General features: G+C 43.4%; 1 protein-coding gene across 5 annotated transcripts in view; it reads left to right on the top strand.

Annotated features, from left to right (window-relative positions):
• Positions 1 to 21,080, top strand: part of ASAP2 (ArfGAP with SH3 domain, ankyrin repeat and PH domain 2) — a 333,390-nt gene that overhangs the window by 73,106 nt on the left and 239,204 nt on the right. For all 5 annotated transcript variants that reach the window (XM_030198894.1, XM_030198893.1, XM_030198892.1 and 2 more), the window contains exons 6-7: positions 5,104 to 5,233; positions 13,994 to 14,079. In XM_030198894.1, the coding sequence (XP_030054754.1) occupies positions 5,104 to 5,233; positions 13,994 to 14,079 (216 nt within the window). The remainder of the gene's footprint in view (positions 1 to 5,103; positions 5,234 to 13,993; positions 14,080 to 21,080) is intronic.

Below are 21,080 nucleotides of genomic sequence, written 5' to 3'. Positions count from 1 at the left end.
TGCTCCCACTGATCTTGAAAAGTTTGTGTTTGCACCAAGAGCTTTTAAGGGGAGATTAAGTGACTGGGAGTATTTATGAAGCTAAAAGGCTGAGTACTGATCGATTGACTACTAAGGCAAGTGGGAGGAATAAGGAGTTGGGAGAGGAGGTTAGGGAAGTCACGGGGTTATATGTAGGGAGTTAAGAAGTTGCTGGAAGACTAAACAGCACAAAATACAAGAGAGGATAGAAAAGATTTTACCACTTCTTGAGGAAAAATCCAAATCAAGAATATAAAAAAAAATCCCCCAGGACACGTGTTTCAAACCATGATTCCCACCATAATCAAATTTTATTTGTGTGTTCATAAAGCTTGAGAGACTAACACCAGCCTATACAAGGTTTTTGTTCTTTTTCAGTCCTCAGTTGTTTAATCATTGCACACTGATTTTTCAAAATGATTCTCTATTATTTTTGTTTCTTTTCCAATTTTAAATGCACACATTCAGAAACTGTCCAAACACTTAAGTTATTATTAAGTAATTATTGGGTGCCTTGAAACAGCAGGCTTGCGAAACATGGTCTATGTCAGGACCTAGCAAAAGGTTTAAAGGTAAGTCTTCAATGACACAAAATTATTCAGGGTCGTCAAGTCGCAGGAGGAATGTGAACGATTACAGGAGGACCTTGCGAGACTGGGAGAATGGGCGTGCAAGTGGCAGATGAAGTTCAATGTTGACAAGTGCAAAGTGATGCATGTGGGTAAGAGGAACCCGAATTATAGCTACGTCTTGCAAGGTTCCGCGTTAGGAGTTACGGATCAAGAAAGGGATCTGGGTGTCGTCGTCGATGATACGCTGAAACCTTCTGCTCAGTGTGCTGCTGCGGCTAGGAAAGCGAATAGAATGTTGGGTGTTATTAGGAAGGGTATGGAGTCCAGGTGTGCGGATGTTATAATGCCGTTGTATCGCTCCATGGTGCGACCGCACCTGGAGTATTGTGTTCAGTACTGGTCTCCGTATCTCAAAAAAGATATAGTAGAATTGGAAAAGGTACAGCGAAGGGCGACGAAAATGATAGTGGGGATGGGACGACTTTCCTATGAAGAGAGGCTGAGAAGGCTAGGGCTTTTCACCTTGGAGAAGAGACGGCTGAGGGGAGATATGATAGAAGTGTATAAAATAATGAGTGGAATGGATCGGGTGGATGTGAAGCGACTGTTCACGCTATCCAAAAATACTAGGACTAGAGGGCATGAGTTGAAGCTACAGTGTGGTAAATTTAAAACGAATCGGAGAAATTTTTCTTCACCCAACGGGTAATTAGACTCTGGAATTCGTTTCCGGAGAACGTGGTACGGGCGGTTAGCTTGACGGAGTTTAAAAAGGGGTTAGATAGATTCCTAAAGGACAAGTCCATAGACCGCTATTAAATGGACTTGGAAAAATTCCGCATTTTTAGGTATAACTTGTCTGGAATGTTTTTACGTTTGGGGAGCGTGCCAGGTGCCCTTGACCTGGATTGGCCACTGTCGGTGACAGGATGCTGGGCTAGATGGACCTTTGGTCTTTCCCAGTATGGCACTACTTATGTACCTTTAAACCTTTTGCTAGGTCCTGACATAGACCATGTTTCGCAAGCCTGCTGTTTCAAGGCACCCAATAATTATCTCTCCATCTGTGTTGTCACTACAAGCAAAATATAATTTAAAAATGTCCAGTGCCTTCCCAAAATGCATGTCATCTCTATCAAATCATAAGTATACAGAACTTCATAGCAGGAGATATAACAAACTAGGGCAGGACTCCATACCTCACTTTCCTTTATTTAAACGTGTGAGAGATGCTAAGACTTACCTGGAATTAGGGACCACCTTTTAAAAACCTGTTCAAATAGAAGGCTCGTCACTACTGGGAACTCTGATAGGATGACAAAGCAGAAATCACAAATATGCCCACCATTCCACTTCTCAATTAGACTATTCAGTTGCTGTGTCTTCAATGAAGTATCCATTTTTGCTCTAGCCTCCACAGTTGCCTCACCTAGTCGCCTCATCTTAGAAATGACGGAACTTCCAGTACTACAAATTTTAAATCCTTCAATGTATGTTGATACTGTGCCCAATGTTGTACTAAAGGTGCTTCAATGACACCACTTCATATGCAGCTCATGTGGTCCATGATATGTGTACAAATCATCCGTGTTGTATGGCCAACATAAACTTTTTAGCATGGGCAAAATTTCAAATATACTACCCCCTTCGTTGTACAATCAGTATGTTTTCGTCTGTAATGTAGGATGAACCACTTCAAAGGTCACCATCATATTCGGACAAACTTTACAATGGACACAAGCAGTGTGACCCGCACTCTTGTCTTTATTTCACCAAGTCTTGATAAAATATGATATGGGAAAACTGGTCCTTTAAATTCTTCCCCCATGCATAAGCAAAGCGTGGATAATGTTAAAAAACAGCATGCGTTTGCATGACGTGCCAATTTTGCTGAATAATATGTTTTATCTTAAATGCTTTGTCTAAGTACTGAAGTACACAAACTAATCTCGACTCAGTTGTGTCATTTCTAGGTAGTAAGTATTGGTTTCATTATTAGATGCCTTGAAACAGTAGGCTTATTTATTTTATTTGTTACATTTGTATCTCACCTTTTCCCACTTAGTAGGCTCAAAGTGGCTTACATAGTTCAGGAGAGGTGGTTACAGACTCCAGTGTGAACAAAAACCATATAGTGGTATTATTACAGTGACAAGTACAGTAAAGAAGTATCGATAAATAGGTTGGGGTGATTCAGACAAAATATTAGGATGTGATCATGCGTTTGGGTTGAAAACTGTTCGTTTTCTGATTAAAATTCCATATTTCATTATTCGGTGTTAGATTGTGAAATATGGTCCATGTCGGGACCCAGCAGAAGTTTTAAAGATAAATTATTCAAAGGTTTGAAGACTTACTGGTGTTTGGACAGTTTCTGGATGTGTGCATTTAAAATTGGAAAAACAACAAAAATAATAGAAAATCATTTTGAAAAATCAGTGTTCACTGATTAGACAACTGAGGACTGAAAAAAGACCTTGTATATTATCCAAGAGGGAGCCCCAAGAAGTCAAATTCAGCATGTAACTCATAAAAACAGAAATGCATTTCCTCTTGTACTTAACAAAATACAAAGAAATCCACAATGCATATTTCCCAAAGCTAACATACTCCAGTTAACACATTCAAAATAAATTACATTTATCAACCTTTGTTGTCTGTTTTTCCAAGCGTGTTGGTTCCCAGTTTCTCTCTTCTGCTTCCCTGTCTGTCTTCAAACTCTTTCTTTCCGGTGGCTGCTGTCTAGTTGTCCTTTCTCCTCTTTCCTCCTCTCTTTTTCCATGCCCTCACTACATCTGTCTCTGACTCTTCTCTTTCTTTTCTGCCTGTCTGCCCACTCAAATTTCACCTTTTCTCAGTCTGCAATTCTCCATATTTTTACTTTTTACCTACTTATTAACTTTCTATCTCCTTCTCTCACCCCTGAGCTCATCCATTTCTTCTGTCCCATTCCTTCCTCAACCTCATATTCTTTTCTATCTTTCACACACTCCCTATTACCATACTTCTACCCTCTGTACTCACCATCCTTATCTTCTTCTTCACAACCCTCCATGGCTTCTCCCACGTGATTCCACCATCTCCCTGTCCTCTCTTTCTCCCCACACTTGTGGCCCAGCATCTCCCTTTCCCTTTTCTCTCTACCCATATGGCCCAGTGTCTCACTATCTCCTCTCCCTTCCCATCAGCATCTCCTTGTCCTTTTGCTTCCCCTCTCTCCTCTGCAGCCCAGAATCTCCCTGTATCCTTTCTTCCCCCCCCCCCCCCCCCACTATCAGCAGTACATTATTTCCCCCTTCCTCCCAATAGTGCCTCCTCTCCTACCAACAGTATATTATCTCCCCCTCCAGTGTGGTAGCAGAACAGCTGCTCTGAGGAAGAGGGTAGCAGCAGGAAGCACAGCCTTCACAGCAGGAGACACTGCCAAACAAGTTCCAGCAGTATTCCTTAATTTTCTGTGAGTTAGATTCCTTCCCTGGGTTTCCAGAAGCAAGTTGCACGTACCAGGCTTTTACTTTCAGTGCGGAGTGACATGGAACTGAAACTAAAATAAGCGCCTTATGCTTCTGTGACCTGAGCAAGGGGATGCAGCTCGTGCAACTTAGAGAAGACATAGTAACATAGTAGATGACGGCAGAAAAAGACCTGCATGGTCCATCCAGTCTGCCCAAGACAAACTCATATGTGTATACCTTACCTTGAATTTGTACCTGTCCTTTTCAGGGCACAGACCATATAAGTCTGCCCAGCAGTATTTCCCGCCTCCCAACCACCAGTCCCGCCTCCCATCACCGGCTCGGAGCTGTGTTTCCTGCTGCTGCCCTCAAAGCTGTTGCCCTGATTGCTCTGGCCCTATGACACACCTTCTGAATCTTTGCAACACACTAATGTGTCACGATAACCTGGTTGAAAATTTCTGTAAAAAAAAAAATTCTAGCATAATAGGTCAAATATCATATTTTAGGTGTGATCACTTATACTAGCCATAGAGCTGGTGTAAATGCTCACACCTGGATTGCCAATGAACATGCATAACTTAAAGTACTCTATAATTAATACATGCAGTTGTGTGCCCCGCCCATGTGAACATCATCCTGTAAGATTTGCGCCATTTCATGTAGGTGCATACTTAGAGAATAGCATGCAGTTGGAATATTATGTATGTGAATAAGTGTTAAAATATGCATATAAATGGCCAGAATAATGTCATGTACATGCATATTTGCTGCCTAAATCTAGGTGGCTCCTTATAGAACCCCTCCCCCCCAAGTGTCTATTCATGGCACTGGGTGGGTATCATCAATTTTTCAGCTATTTCTTCTGGCAAATCAAAAGCATACTGTCAAATTTTATAAGTTTCACATAAATACAACATATGCACCTATATGCCGTAACAGCGTAGACATCCTGTTATCTTCAACTTGACTACACAGAACTGTGTATGTTAACAGCATTTTGAGACTTCAGTGGTTGACAAATTGCAAAGTATGTTTCTTCTTTTTATTTTTAGTACAAAAATAGAAAAAGAGAAGAAAGAACATGCAAAGCTCCATGGAATGATCCGGACTGAGATTAGTGGGGCCGAAATTGCAGAAGAGATGGAAAAAGAAAGGAGATTTTTCCAGCTTCAGATGTGCGAGGTAATCCTAGTGAAGCAATACTTTTCCTTCACAAAGGTGACCCATACTGGCGAGTGGCATGCCTTAAAATGCTATTATTTTTAATTTCCTTTTTTTGTTTTGTTGGGGTTTTTTGATCCAGCAGTTTTCTTCTGCTGCTTTGTCCTTCCAGTATTCATTCAAAATTAACACAACAAATAAACTGGCTAGTCAATATTTAGCTGTTGGCAGAAATCATTTTTTAAAGCACCTGATCATCACCAGCTAAATTAGCCCTGCATATTCAGTGCCGGGCCATGTCCGGGCACAGGTATTGAATATCCTGGGTTATTGGGGCACGTGCTGACTGCTGAATGTTATGCAGGACCTGGCTGATATTCAGACAGACCTGCATAAGGGGATATAAGGTCCCCCCTCAACCTTCCCTGATTCTGATCCTCCCTCCCAGACCCTGCCACCATGACAAGCTCCACACCCCTCCCTCAATTCTAACCCTGCTGTATAAAAATAGAAGCTTCCTGGGTCTATCATCCATGATCATCGGGGCAGGACAAAGGTCACCCTATTGATAGTACTGTGAGACTACCGCTAGAGATCATAGCCACCATTTTAAGCCAGAGCTGCCAGAGGCAGTAGCAAATGGGCTTTGCTCCTGTCCTGATAACCCACTGGACCACTGTGGAAGATAAGGTAGGCTTGGGGGGTAGGGTCCAGAAGGGGGGGGGGGGAAATAAATAATCTTGTGGTAGGCGAAGCCTTCCTGGGAGTGTGTTCTAGTGTGGGTTCTACTCCAGAGAAGGCTGATTGGTGGATGTCACATTGCATGATTTTCTTTGAACAGGGCGTGGTTAAGGATACTCTCTGGAAGGACCTTAGTGACTTTGGAGGTGAATAGAGGGATGTCCTGTTCAAGTATTCTTGCCCATTTCCTTTAAGGGTCTTGAAATAGACTTTATATTTTTGGCCTTGTATTATACTGGTAACTAGTGAAGTTTTGGCAGAAATGGTGTGATCACCTAGTCCTGCTGCAACGTTTTGAATCAGTTGGAGCTGGTGCAAACCCATTGTAGTCACTTTAGTTTAGAGTGCATTATACTAATCCAGCCTTGATGTTGTTATCGCATGAACAGCTATGGCAAGACTTGCCTTCACTGTGTATGGAGAGAGAGTTGTCACAGATGCTAGTAGCAGCTCCTGAAGGTTGCTTGGATTTAGGGGATCAGCAAAAGTGTTGTTTAACTGTGCCCTAAAGTTCTTGACCTGTGTTATAAGGTGGAGTTCTTGGTTCCCAAAAGGAATTTTAATGTCAGATATGTGACTGTTATAGGGATTTAAAGGCATTTGTTTTACTTGGGTTCAGAGAAAGGTGAGTGTTTTTAGCCTGTTCTTGAATTGCTGCTAGATAGGCAGTCACTTTATCCATGGCTAAAGGAAAGTAAGTATGAATTGCTGCCCGTCATCCCCTTTGATGTAGAACTGAGTATTCAGTGACTGAATCAGCCTTGGTAATGGATTAAAGAGATATTAAACAAAATAGGTATGGATCCTTGTGGTATCCTTCAGATCAGTGCCAATGTGTAGTTACTCTTATACTTTAATGCTTCTGAGTGCTAGAGTTGTGCATTTGAAAAGTTAGAATTGTTCAGATAAATATTTGGCTGTAAAAATTTGGAGTGATATTCCCCACCAGATTAGGTCTGTTTGTTCTTATCTTATATTTAGAAAGTATTTGAAGACTTGTATGTATTCGGATATTGACTCTGTTTAATAGTTCTTGTGTTTTTTGTTTCGTTCTGTACTTCTATCTGAATGTGATGTTTTTTCTCTTGTAATCGGCGATTAATCCCAAGGAGATATGGTGGAATATAAGGTTTGAATGGAAGTTGTTGCTGAACAGTGTGGACTGTTGCCTATTTGATAAATAGAATCTGAACCAGGCAAGTACTGTGCCACTGTCACCTGTTTCTGCCAGTTGTATACAGTGTCAAAAGCACCTGAGAAATCCAGCAGTATGAACACTGAGGTGAATTCACTGTCACAGTTTCTGTGGAAATTTTTTAACAGGGATATGAATAACATCTCGGAATTCAAAAATATGTGGGATAAACATATAGGAATCCTGTTTAGATGGAATCTATCCAAAGAAGCTTAGCGGAGACTAGGTGGCAACACTGGTAATTGGGAGGCAAAGTCAGTAATGGATGGACTTCTACGGTCTGTGCCCCCGATCATAGCTGGATAGATTTGGATGAACTGTAATGAAGCTTTTCAAGGGCTTCTATGATAACTTCAGAAGTTTTAGAATAAGGACTGCCACACAGACTTATACATGTAAGCCACATTGAGCCTGCCATGAGTGGGAAAGCGCGGGGTACAAATGAAATAAAAATAAAATAAAATACGGTCTATGTCCTGAAAATGAAATGGCATGGACAAATCAAGATCAGGTATATATATGTAACCAAGTTGGGTTAAAGGTGTTTTTATTATTTATTTGTTGCATTTGTATCCCACATTTTCCCACCTTTTTGCAGGCTCAGTGTGGCTTACGTTATGCTGTAATGGCGATCGCCATTTCCAGAATGAGAAATACAAAGTGGTATTACATTAAAGTTCATAAATGATAGAGTAAATTATAGAGTAAGTTAGATAATCAATTCATTTTCGGCTTGAGAAATAAGGTGGCAGTGCATTAACGTTCATTGGTGACAGAGTGACTGAAGCAGTCTGGTATAGAGTTCAGTTTTGTCTGGTTCTGGAAGAGTTTCGTTGTCTGATATTTAGGATGGATCATTGTGCTAGCTGGTCAGCTGGAGTTGGGAAATGCTCCAGAGAGTCTCCTAAAGATTTTTGTGGCCACATCGAATGTAGGTTGGATTGACTATGCAGACATGTGCATGTGGCACTTTTCCATTGTCTAGGAGACAGCGTCAAGAGTTGCAGGCTCTTGGGCAGAGCCATGCAGCTGAAGGTGCTTTAGTGCATTCAGGAAAAGAATGAATTTCCAGCAAAGAGACCTCTAGCAAGGTAAGGGAAGCTGGAGAATTGCATTTAAATGGTGTTTTTTATTCCTTTATTTTTAAATAAATGGTTGTGTGTGTGTGAAGGGAATTTTGGAATGCAGCACATGCAGTGTTTGAGCTGGCAGAATTCCTGGGAAGATTCTAAAACTGTCCATGGAGTGAGTTGGGTGGGTTCAGGGGCGTATCTGCGTGGGGCCACAGGGGCCTGGGCCTCCGCAGATTTCGCCCTGGACTCCCCTACCTTTGCTGGCGGGGGACCCCAACCCCCCTGCCAGCCGACTTCCGCTTCCTCCTGCCTTTAAAAATATTCCTTCAGCTGGCGGGGTCTTCTGTTCTTCTTCGTCCTCCGTGGCGTGCTGTTCATTCAAAGAGCTGCAATCCAGTTTCGGAGTCTGACGTCGCTGCACGTTGTACGTGCAGGACGTCAGACTCACAGAAACAGAGTCTGTGAGTCTGACGTCCTGCATGTACAACGTGCAGCGACATCAGACTGCGAAACTGGATTGCAGCTCTTTGAATGAACAGCACGCCATGGAGGACGAAGAAGAACTTGAAGACCTCGGCTCGGCTGGCGGGGGTTGGGGTCCCCCGCCAGCTGAAAGAATATTTTTAAAGGCAGGAGGAAGCGGACGTCGACTGGCGGGGGTATGGGGTCCCCCGCCAGCAAAGGTAGGTGACGGCAGCAGGGGGGTCGGTAATGGCGGCGGGGGGGGGGGGGGGCTATAATGTGCCCCCTCACTCTGGCCCTGGCCCCCCTACCACCGAACCTCAGATACGCCACTGGGTGGGTTTAATCATGAGAGGAAGACTTGTGTTTGAGAGGTTGGTATAAGGACCCAGTTTTAAAAGAAATCTTGAAGGGATTCTGTAATTGATGTGTGGTGTGAGTCTGAATTAGTTACATTAGAAGCCCACGGTGTACTTGGCTTCAGGGAATGGAGTGACTGGGATATAATATTGTAATCTGAGCTTATTTTATTAAAATTTTGGTGGCTCATTTAAAATTAGGGTTTATTGAAGTTAAAAATTGAAAATCCTGGCTTTGTGGTTGGGCGTTTTGAATATTACTTGACAGCAGAGACTGTTTATTATAAAACAGTAGCTGTTTGGAGTAAAAAAAAAATGAACTGGGAAGTTCCTGGCTCTGTAAAGGGACTGTGTCCTCAAATGGTTAATGATTTTATGGAAGTCTGTTACAGAGTTCTTAAATAAGAGTTGTGTACGTCTAGTAGCGCTATAGAAATGATAAGTAGTAGAATGTAGCTGCTTAAAAACAGTGAGTAATAAAGTTGCTTCCAAACTGGTTTTAGATAATTTAAAGCTGTTTACTTTTTTTTTTTAAATGTCAGCTTTTCTGTGAGCAGAACGAAATTTAGAAGTAGTAAAAGGAAAGAAATATTCCTTCATTTTGCAAGTCAATTAAATTGAATAGCGACAGTTTTAGGAAGTTTAAAGCTGGAATTTTGAAGTCTGGGATATTAAATAATGTTTCAGACTGGGTGTACATTGTTTTTGTTCAGACTCTTAATTTGTGTATGCCATTAAATTGCTATGTGAATGATTTGAAATGAAACAGGTGAAAGAATGGTTCTGGGAGGGATTAAATAGGGACTCAACTTATACAGCATTTTTGGTCATTTTTAGTTCTAACACTGCCCTCAACTTGTACACGAGATCAACTTAAAGACGAGTATATATTTGTATGCATTTCAAATATCGACCTGCTCTGACTGTGTAGTAGTCTTTTCATCCATGTAGTAAATTCTCAGCCTTTTTTTTTTTGTCTCCGATCTCCTTCCAAACTCTGGAAGGCGCCATCTGCTTCAGGTAGTCATTTAAACAAAATTTGATTAGAAGGTGGTCTGTCCATGAGAGAGGTATTATCACAACTCTTATATCTGGTATCCTGAGATACTGACTACCTTGCAGAACACCGTCTAGTATGTGGCCTGTTTCATGGATTAGAGAATTGATCACCTGTGTGAATCTTAGTACCATTATGTTTAGAAAGCAGTGGTAGTAGCTGGGGTTTTGATTGGCGATCATTGGTGACTAATCAACCTATCTAGAGAAACTTGGGGTCACCTCTCTAATCAAATCGAGAAGTTCTTACACTGGTCGAGGTCAGAGTCTGTTCCGGGCGTGGAGGCGGTTCCGGGCTGTCCAAGGTGGAGCGCATCGACACCTCCTGAACAGAGGGTGAGCGGTCCTCCCTGTGCCGATGCCTACTGGGTGCTGACTCCCTCGGCGACCCAGAGCTCTCGGTACCGACGCGGGAAGGAGACCGATGTCGATGCTTCTTTGACTTTTTCAAACGAAGCATGTCACCGGAACTTCTCGGTACCGACGAGGAGGACGTAGAATCCAACCGTCGCTTCCTCGAGGCCGAAGAAGGTCGGTCTCAGGGGGGCTGTACCGCAGGAGCCCTCAGGGTAGGGGGAGACCCACCCGAAGGCTCACCGCCACCAGCAGGGGAATGGACAGCCCTCACCTGCACTCCGGTCGAAGCACCACCGTCCGACGACATCAGCACTAGTGGAGGTCCCGGTACCGCCGACGCAGCCTTCCGATGTCTCGGTACCGACGATGCAGAGGGTCGATGCCTCGATGCACTCGATACAGTCGATGCCGAGGTCAGAGGTCTTGACGCTGTCGACGTCGATGCACTCGATACCCCCGGTGCTGTTGCCGACGAAGAGCCCGAGAACAACACGTTCCACTGGGCCAATCTCGCTACCTGAGTCCTTTTCTGTAAAAGGGCGCAAAGACTACAGGCCTACGGGCGGTGCCCAGCCCTCAGACACTGAAGACACAACGCGTGCCTATCAGTGAGCGAGATTACCCGGGCGCACTGGGTGCACTTCTTGAAGCCGCTGGGAGACTTCGATGACATGGGCGGAAAAATCACGCCGGCGAAATCAAAACTCGTAATTGCGGTAAAGGCACCAAAAAGAGGGAGAGAAAACTGGAACCGAGGCCTCAAAAGGGCCTACCCTGAAAATGAAAGTAAACAACGGGGCAAAAAACTGGAAATACGGGAAGGGGAAAAAGACCGAAAAGGTCATTCTCCGAAATCCCTTTTTATTTATTTATTTTTTTTTTAGCAAAAAGCTGAAAGACGCGCGAGGGTCAACTTAAGGGGCGCGAATGGCGCAAACACGACCGTCCCGAGCGCGGACAAAAGAAGACTGACGAACACGAGCCGGTTCGGGCGGGAAGACGGCCGCGCATGCGCGGTGCGCGAGGACTAGCAAAGGCCTTTGCTAGTAAAGAGTTCCGATTGGAGGGGCTGCCGTGGACGTCACCCATCAGTGAGAACAAGCAGCCTGCTTGTCCTCGGAGAATACAAACAAACGTGTGTGCTTATTACAGCCTTTATATTCCTATGAGCTAGGAGAACGTCATGTCAGTGCTGACAGATAACTAATTGGATGGCTGATTCAAACTGCTTGTCGACAGAGAACATTACCTCATGGTATATAACAGAACTTAATACATCCTCAAAGGGAAAGCAGAACTGCCTACCTGTAACAAGTATGCTCTGTACAGAACGCAGGATAAATCAGACACACAATGGGTAATGCCACTCGATGGCACAGCGACAGTGTAGCTTACTTAGCATTCAAACTACTAACAAAAAGATTCAGAGCATGACATGCACCACACCCCTGAAGAGGTAGCTCAGTTAAGCAGGTTTGAAGACCTGCTTAAGAAAGATAATGTAGCAAACTAGTTGGAAAACAGGTAAACAAGTTTGGTTCTTCTTTTTACACCTAACAGTAGAGTTTCCAATTAAAGACATAAGATTTTCTTGCTGAAAGCCTCCTTGCTCTTATGACAAACCTGCTAAACCTGAACAGGTAAATGAAGGAAAGCTCTCAAATTGTGCTCAACATTCAGAATTAAGTTCTAGAAGTTGAGATGAAGAAAATATCACAAACAGTAAATTACATAAGGAGGCTGGTCATCTGTCCACACATTCACATCTCATTACTGCCTGCAGCAGGATACCCGACGCGACAGTCGGTTCGGGCAGTCAGTGCTTCAGAATCTGTTCGGGGTTTAGAATCCAACTCCACCCCCATAGGCCCGATTTTTATTCTGTTCCAGGCTACACTCTCAGTTAGTTGGATAAAGTTGTTAGGTCAATCTCAGTTATGTCCTCGCCGTTGCGAGGCCCAATTGACCATGTTTGTTGTTTTGAGTGAGCCTGGGGGCTAGGGATACCCCATCAGTGAGAACAAGCAGCCTGCTTGTCCTCGGAGAAAGCGAATGCTACATACCTGTAGAAGGTATTCTCCGAGGACAGCAGGCTGATTGTTCTCACAAACCCGCCCGCCTCCCCTTTGGAGTTGTGTCTTCCCTTGTTTTGTCTTGCTACATATGGGACTGACGAACACGAGCCGGTTCGGGCGGGAAGACAGCCGCGCATGCGCGGTGCGCATCAGCGCGCGAGGACTAGCAAAGGCCTTTGCTAGTAAAGTGTTCCGATTGGAGGGGCTGCCGTGGACGTCACCCATCAGTGAGAACAATCAGCCTGCTGTCCTCGGAGAATACCTTCTACAGGTATGTAGCATTCGCTTTCTGGCTCCTTAAAAGTACAGGCACAAGCTGGGTGATATTACTGCTATCTCATACTAGCACAGAGATACCTCTTTCCAGAACTATCAGGCTGGTTTGGTTTCACTTTCCTAGATGCTATTGCTTTAGAAAGCAGTGTCTCTGCTAATGATTGTTCAGAATGTGCTTCTATGGTGGTAACTGAGCAAAATTCTTTCGTGACTGTGCAAATTGTATGTTTTTCCCTTTTTTTTAAACTGATCATTACATCATCCATGTTTATATATATATATATATATATATATTACCAGGTGTGTCTGTACTCTGAAATGACATAAGTCATGACGGAAAATTGTAAGCCACATTGAGCCTGCAAATAGGTGGGAAAATGTGGGATACAAACGCAACAAATAAATAATAAATAGTTTGTCATATATTTATTATTATTATTTAACTAGGATTTCTGATGAAGGCCTTAATGCCAAAACACAACCAGTGTTGAGTCCCGTTGCCTGTCTACAAAGAATATATGTTAATTACACATCACTGCTCATTAAAGGTCATCTTTTGATAAATTCCTGGTCCATCTGTTTGGTCATTCCCACTATGGTTCTGTGCATTTTGTGTGACGTGACGTTTTGTTTTCTCCGTTTTATAGACTTCAGTCATGAAAATGGAAAGCAGCATCTGGAGAATTGTTATGATCCAGCAAACTTTATATTCCAAAACAGTTGAACAGAAAATCTTGTCTCCTCTGCTATATGGCATGTCTTGTATACAAAAACTACAACAGCTGCAGTAGGAGATCAAATATAGAACGAATCTGCCCTGCAATGGCAAAAGGCAGCAAGTGCCTATTTTTACTGAAGTACTTTCTTTCTGTTATCCATTGCAGGGCAGAAATGTCCAGGAGATGGTATCAAAAATAAAATGAAGGTTCACAGCCAAACCAGCTAAGAAATCTACTAACAAATTACCAAAAAAAAAAGAAAGAGGCTCTAAAGTCTTCAGTTGGGATGTGAAAATGTAAAATGAGAGGCAGTTTAGTCATGTTCTTAGCTCACAAAGTAAGCTCTTGTCCTTGGCTGGTTTGTTGGAGGACATTTTTTCTTTACTGTATAGCACTTGTACCACATAGCTTTTCTTGTGAGACTTGTGCTTTGAAAGATTTGTTAACTAATATGTTTCATTTTAATAGTATCTCCTGAAGGTGAATGAAATCAAGATTAAAAAGGGAGTCGATCTGCTTCACAATCTGATCAAATATTTCCATGCACAATGCAAGTAAGTTTCTTAGATCTTTTATATGCTTACTGCCATAACTACTCTTTTTTTTTTTTTTTACACTGTAAAATGCTTATTATCATGGTAACCCAAATCAAATCCTCTTTTGCAGCATAAGACTGTTCAGGATTTTTTCTTCATTGACAATTGAACCTTTTAAAAAATAGGGTAATTGAAATTCATGTCTTTCTGCTAAAGCACTAGCTCAGTATTTTTTAGATAAGATCTTGAAAATTAGATCGGCTATTCCTCACAAATTAGAAGAGGCAGTATGCTCTTCTGTAGGTTGTATTGCTGAGACTTGCCCAGCGGATAGACATTGGGCCTCATTCCCACTTGTCACTGTTAGTAAGATTAAAATCTTATTGATATGATTGTCAAAATCATCTTGTATATGGGATAGTTTTCCTGAATACCTAAAGAAAGATCTACCTTCTCAATAGTTGAATTGCTTGCATAAATTCAGAATTATTTTTTCAGTGAAGGACACTTTCCATCTACTATGGGTGGTATTTTAACTCCTGTTATAAAGAATGCTACAAAAAACAAAACATCCATGAGCAACATGTTCCCCTTTCCTTCCCATCCATGAGTAGCATGCCTCTTTCCTCTCCATCCCCTTCTATTCCATGTGCTCTATTTCCCTTTTTTCCTTCCTCCCTCTCCATGTATGTCCCACTTCCCAAAATTTATTCTAGCTCCCGCCTTCCATTTTTACAGCCCACTCGCTCCCTCTCACCCATCCCCCCCCCCCCCATGCACGACTCCATCGGCAAATGGTAAAAGACAGATACAGCAGGATCCCCGGGATCCTCCTGGATCCTCTTAGAAAACTTCTAAAAGTTTACCTTTTTCTTGAACAAATGTTGAGATATGGATATTTAACATATTCTCCTTTTAAAAAAAAATATGTTGATGTTTTTAGCACTGTGGATTATTCTCCCCTCCCCGAGCTGCTTCTTTAAAATGGCTGTGGAGACTTTAAACGGTGGCCTTGCAAGACTTGCAAGTCTCGTGAGGCTGCCTCTTGAAGTCTCAGCAGCCATTTTAATGAAACAGCTGCAGAGAGAGGATCGGCAGCAGCGGGCAAGAAAGAGAGGGGATCTTTCATGCCCTACTAGACCATCAGGATGTACAGAAGTATGCTTGGGGAGAGCACCCAGGGCAAAAGGGGAGACGTTACTCGACTCGCCTACGCTTCCGTGAGATCCCTGCAGGGCTTGGATCCATCCCCACAGGATCTCCACAGGTTTTGGATCCATCCCCATGGGATCCCTGCAGACCTGGGTCCATCCCCACAGAATTCCAACTAGCTCTGTTCCCATGCAGGTCTCTAGTCTAATAGCATATGAATAGCTTTAAAAACATCATCATTCACTGCTCATAATATATTGGGTAATTAATCAGCAGCCAGTGAAATTCTACATATCCTAGTGTTCTGTAAGAAATTCCCTCTACATTTCCTGGGTTCTTTCCTATAAGGGTATACACACAGACACTGCTTTTCCCTGGAATAATAACTTTCTCCGTGGGACAAGCAGGGCATAGTATACTCAAATGTGGATGACGTCACCGATGGAGTCCTGATGTGAATGCTGCCCAGGGTTCTATAAGTTCTAGAAGCCTTTTGCAGGTCCTCATCGCACATGTGGGAGTGCCTTCCCACCTGCCTGAGTCATGCAGGACCTACAGTTTCACTTTCTCCATGGAACTGTGAAGACGTGTCTTCAATCGTGGCAGCAAGTGTTTTTCTCTATGAGATACTTTGCCTCCCCGCCTCTCGTTTTTTTGGTGAATAGCGCAGGACTTTCTCTTTCTTTCTTTAGGTTTGTTTTCTCTTCCATTTTTCTAAGTTTATTGGCTCTTTTACATTTATTTTTTGTGGCTTGCAGCCGTTTGAGACCTGAGCTCTCAGCCAGTCTTTAAAAGAAAGAAAGAAAAAGCCATTTTTCTTCAGCATTGAGATGCAGCTATTTTTCCTGTGATGTTCCAGAAACCTGCCAGTGGATTTAAACGGTGCACAGTGTTAGGGCCATGTCTGTGATTGACCCACATGACATGTGCCTGACTTCTCTGGGACCTGATCACAAATCCTTTAATTGTTCTTTGTGTTAAAATGCAGAAGCGAACCCAAAAAAGTAGAGAGGCCCTGTGTGAGAGGCTTTTCGGCACATAGATGAATAGCTCGTTGGCATTGAAGGCATCAGTTTCTATGTCTTCTGGAGCTGCACTAGACACTGAAGTTGAATCGACCTCTAGTAGTTCTGCTTCATCTTTATTGGCACCGAAAGACTCTGATGCTGGGCACTGACAAGCGTCGGCGTTGGTCATCCTCGAAGTACGGTGCCGGGAGCTCTTTGGCACTGGCATAGCCAGTACGTGGGAAACGTCGTTGCTGAGAGAAACACTCCACTTTTGTAGAAGCAGTGCTAATGCACCAGCCTCCCCGAAGTTGGGATCCTGCCACAAATTTGACTCAGACTTCTTTGCAGACTTCTTCCATACCAGTGCCATCTCCATTTTACCGATGCTTGCCCTCGAGTAGGGCGCATCCTGGATCAGCACGAAACCAGCACATTGAGGGTGCTGGCACAGACTATGGTACCATTCCAGCCCATCTTGGAGACCCATACCCCCCCCCCCCCCCCCCCGCCTGTCGGCTCTTCATCAATGCTGGTGCCAAATGTGATGCTTTTTTCCAGCCAATTGGAAGAGTCGTGGAAAAAACCCGCATCTTAATGCTGTCACCTAGAGTCTGGTCATCCATTCAGTAGGCCAAGGTGGATTCAGACTCAGACTTAGCTTGAGGAATATTTTGCTGAGACTGAATTGGAACACTCCTGGGGATCTGAAGTTTAGCTAGAGGATCTGTTGGAGGAGAGATCCCTTAGTCTACCTTCAGACCCTTCCCCACCACAGGAAAAGATGAAGTCTCTCCTGGAAGAACTCTCCTTTGTAGGTTTTTTGAGGGAGATGGTGGAGGCCATTCCATTTAAGTTGGAAGTCAAAGATGAGCCCAGGGCCAAGATGTTGGACATCCTTGACTATGAATTCCCTGGTAAGGAAGCTGTAACAGTACCATTCACAACATCCTTAAAGATGCACAGATGAAAAATTGAGAGACCTCACTCTGTGTAGGTTGCTTCTGAGATGGTGGACTCTGTATAGAGTCCAGAAGGCTCCCGGATTCAAGAAGCCGCTTCTTCTGCATCTTTCCATGGTGATTTAATCTGCTCTCTAAAGAGCCAGAAGCTCAAGAACCCATGCCTCAGATTCCCCAGGCAGGGATGCTCACACTTTGGAATCTCTTGAGAGGAAAATTTTTCAGGGCTCGATGCTCATTTTCCACATCCATTTCTACCAGCTCTACATAAGAATTTTCTTGAAGATCTTGGTAAACAGTGTACTAGAGTCTTAGCTGAGCAGGCTGCACACCTTCATTCCTGACGTAGCCTACACCTTCTGGAACCTCCACTTCTCAGAGGTTTTTGGGTAGGCATTGAAAGAGTACCTACTACTCTCAAATGTGTAGTTTCACTCCTTTGTCCCGTCCTCAGCAATAGGCCCAGCCTCTGCTGTCCCCTCCTCAGTATCTGTGAATTCAGAAGCCCCAGCCAGCTCCCCAGTCTAAGCAGGGGGCGAGCTTTTGACTGGCTCCAGCAGAGCATAGCTGATGTAAAAGTATCAAAGGACTAGTGGTTTCTGTTAGTAGTCCAGGTGAGTTACACCCTCAATTGGCATCAACTTCGTCCAAATTGCCCAATAAGTGTGTCAAAATATAGCTCTCAGCACCAGGAAGTGCTCGCAGAGGAACTTTCCACCCTTCTATAGGCCCATGTGGTCGAACCCATTCCACTAGGGGAAGAAGGGAAGGGATTCTATTCCAAGTACTTTCCTTGTGCCCAAAAAGATGGGGGAATGTCATCCTATCCTAGACCTTAGGGGCCCTGAACAAATATCTGGTCAAGGAAAAGTTCAGAATGATTTCCTTGGGCACCCTTCTTTCTATAATTCAGAAAAATGATTGGCTATGCTCTCTGGACTTAAAGGATACTTATACCCACATCCAGATACATCCCAATCACAGGAAGTATCTCAGATTTCAGTTGGTGAAACACCACTACTAGTATCGTGTTCTGCTATTATGCTTTGCATCCACCCCAGAGTGTTCACAAAATTCCTAGCCATAATTGCAGCATTGCTATGCAGACTGGGAGTTTGTGTTTCCCTATCTGGATGATTGTCTAGACAACAGCACATCAAAGGAAGGTGCTCAAGAATCCATGCAGAGAACTATTCAGGTGCTGGAGCTACTAAGGTTTATCAATTACCCTAAGTCCCATCTACTCCATGTACATCAGTTGGAGTACATTGGAGCCCTGCTAGTCACAGTTCAAGCTGGCAAGATACTCTCATTGGCATTGCTACTCAGGTTCAGCACAGCCACCATGTCACAGCTTGTCAGATGTTGAGGTTGTTGGGCCACGTGTACCCATGGCTCGCCTCTATTGCCCACAAGATCTTCCGAGAGTGGGGCACCCCCTCGGTGGATCATTTTGACACTCATCTCAACAACAAGGCCCCTTAGTCGTGCTTCAGGCTTACATCAGATGTCTTCCTTCTTGATTCGGGGAGGGTCTTCTGTATACATATTCTCCAATCCCTCAAATAGGAAAGGCTCTGCTGAAACTCACACAGGACCAGGAAACTGTGATTCTCATTGTGCCTTACTAGCTGAGACCGATCTGGTTAACCCTTCTTCTGGAGCTGTTCTATGAAGAACTCTGGAGATTGGAGTGTTTTCTTGACCCTCATCACTCAGAATGAGAGGTCTTTTCTGCATACCAACCTCCAGTCCTTGGCCCTCACAGCTTGGATGTTGGGAGCGTAGAATTCACATCCCTTCAACTGTCAGAGATTGTCTCCAGAATTCTGCTGGCTTCCAGGAAAGATTCCACTAAGAGGTGCAATACTTCTAAGTGGAAAAGGTTTGCCATCTGGTGTGGTTCAGGTTGGCCTTGCTGCTGTAAGTCCCTAATGACCATTGTTGATTTTGGTTAGCCTGATAGCTAGGGCTTCCCACATATAGGAGGAGTGGCCTAGTGGTTAGGGTGGTGGACTCTGGTCCTGAGGAACTGAGTTCGATTCCCGCTTCAGGCACAGGCAGCTCCTTGTGACTCTGGGCAAGTAACTTAACCCTCCATTGCCCCATGTAAGCCACATTGAGCCTGCCATGAGTGGGAAAGCGCGGGGTACAAATGTAATACAAATAAAATAAATTTAAGTATACTATTTCCTGCTTGCCTGCTGGAGAAAACGAAGTTACTCACCTGTAACAAGGGTTCTCCAAAGACAACAGGACAAGTATTCTCCCCTAGGAATTGCATTCTTTATGCTTTTTATCCAGCTGCGGGTCCTGCACAACTTGGGCAGGTGGGAAGGCACTCATGCATGTGTGGTAGAGGCCTGCCAAAGGCTTCTAGAATTTATAGAATGCTGGGCAGCATCTGCACCAAGGCTTTGTTGGTGACATCACCCACATGTGAGAATACTTGTCCGATTGTCCTTGGAAAATAATTGCTACAGGAGAGTAACTCTGCTTTATTAATTGATATTAATTAGAATGGAATTCCATACAGTGTCTAATAGAGTTTGACTACAATTCTAGATACCAGTTGTTCTGTTTCCCTAATAGCCACTCTAGCCGTTGAATTGACTATAAAGAAATATACTGGAGATCCCTCATCTAGATGCCTTTGTTGTCACACTGTTGCCGTGCCAGAGCTTAAATCTTCTTCCTTTGCAAGGCTTGCCTGATTCCTTCTGACAGAATCGTTCAGGCTGCTCCTCAGATTCTTGTTGTATCTTTTTGGTTGGTGTCCTTCAGGTTAATAATTCTTCCTGTTGTGATCTGAGCTCCTCTGGTTTGTGCAGTGGTTTTGTGGAAGGTGGGCAGTGCTTCATGGGACCAATTTTCCTGTTACAGTCGAGCCTAGGAAATGAGGATACCATTGGATTGGAGTGGGATTACGGCAGTGGTGTCAGGTGCAGATGACAGTTATAACCACTAGTGCGCTGAACCAACTTGTGCTTTAGCTGTCACTACTAGCCACACCTCCAGTCCTTCCATCTCACACCTGGTTCTCCACACCTACCTGCAGTAGCTGTTTGATGGAGCTTAGTGAAAGAGTCTTACCTATATCTATATTTATTAGAATGCATATGTATACATCTGCAATAATTTTCCAGGTTAATTACCTTACAATATGATCAAATTGTGAAACCCACAGAATTATCATTGCAGCAGAGTTCAGTTATTCATCTAAAATAGTCCTAACTTTTTGTGTTAATTAGTAGAGGAGTGTGGTAGCCATGTTAGTCCACTCTTAAGGTTATCAATAGAAATCAAACAAAATAAAACATGGAAAAGAAAATAAGATGATACCTTTTTTATTGGACATAACTTAATACATTTCTTGATTAGCTTTCGAAGGTTGCCCTTCTTCGTCAGATCGGAAATAAGCAAATGTGCTAGCTGACAGTGTATATAAGTGAAAACATTCAAGCATTACTATGACAGTCTGACAGGGTGGGAGGATTGGGGTGGGTAGGAGGTATGCATGGGGACATCAAAGCATATCATTGATATTCTAACAGGATGGGTGTGGATAGGTGAGGGGTGGGGTGATCAACAGAGAAATACAGCTTTATGGTTTATAATGGGCTAGGAACCCCAGATCCTTGTTAAGTCCTTTCTGTTGGGTGTTAAAATATTCAATCATTCTGACTTCAAAGGTCTTACGTTCTTGTATGGTTTTAAAGTTACCTTTCAGGATTCTCACTGTGAAGTCACTGGTACAGTGTCCTGGTCCTGTAAAATGCTGACCAACAGGGGTGGGAGCCCTACTGGCACCAGTATTGTTCATGTGATGTCTATGTAAATTGAATCTTGTCTTAAGCATCTGGCCTGTTTTTCCAATATAGCATCCTTCGTTACATTT

This window comes from Microcaecilia unicolor, chromosome 3 (genome assembly GCF_901765095.1).
Source record: "Microcaecilia unicolor chromosome 3, aMicUni1.1, whole genome shotgun sequence".
Lineage (NCBI taxonomy): Eukaryota > Metazoa > Chordata > Amphibia > Gymnophiona > Siphonopidae > Microcaecilia > Microcaecilia unicolor.
This window is presented reverse-complemented; position numbering and strand designations above follow the sequence as displayed.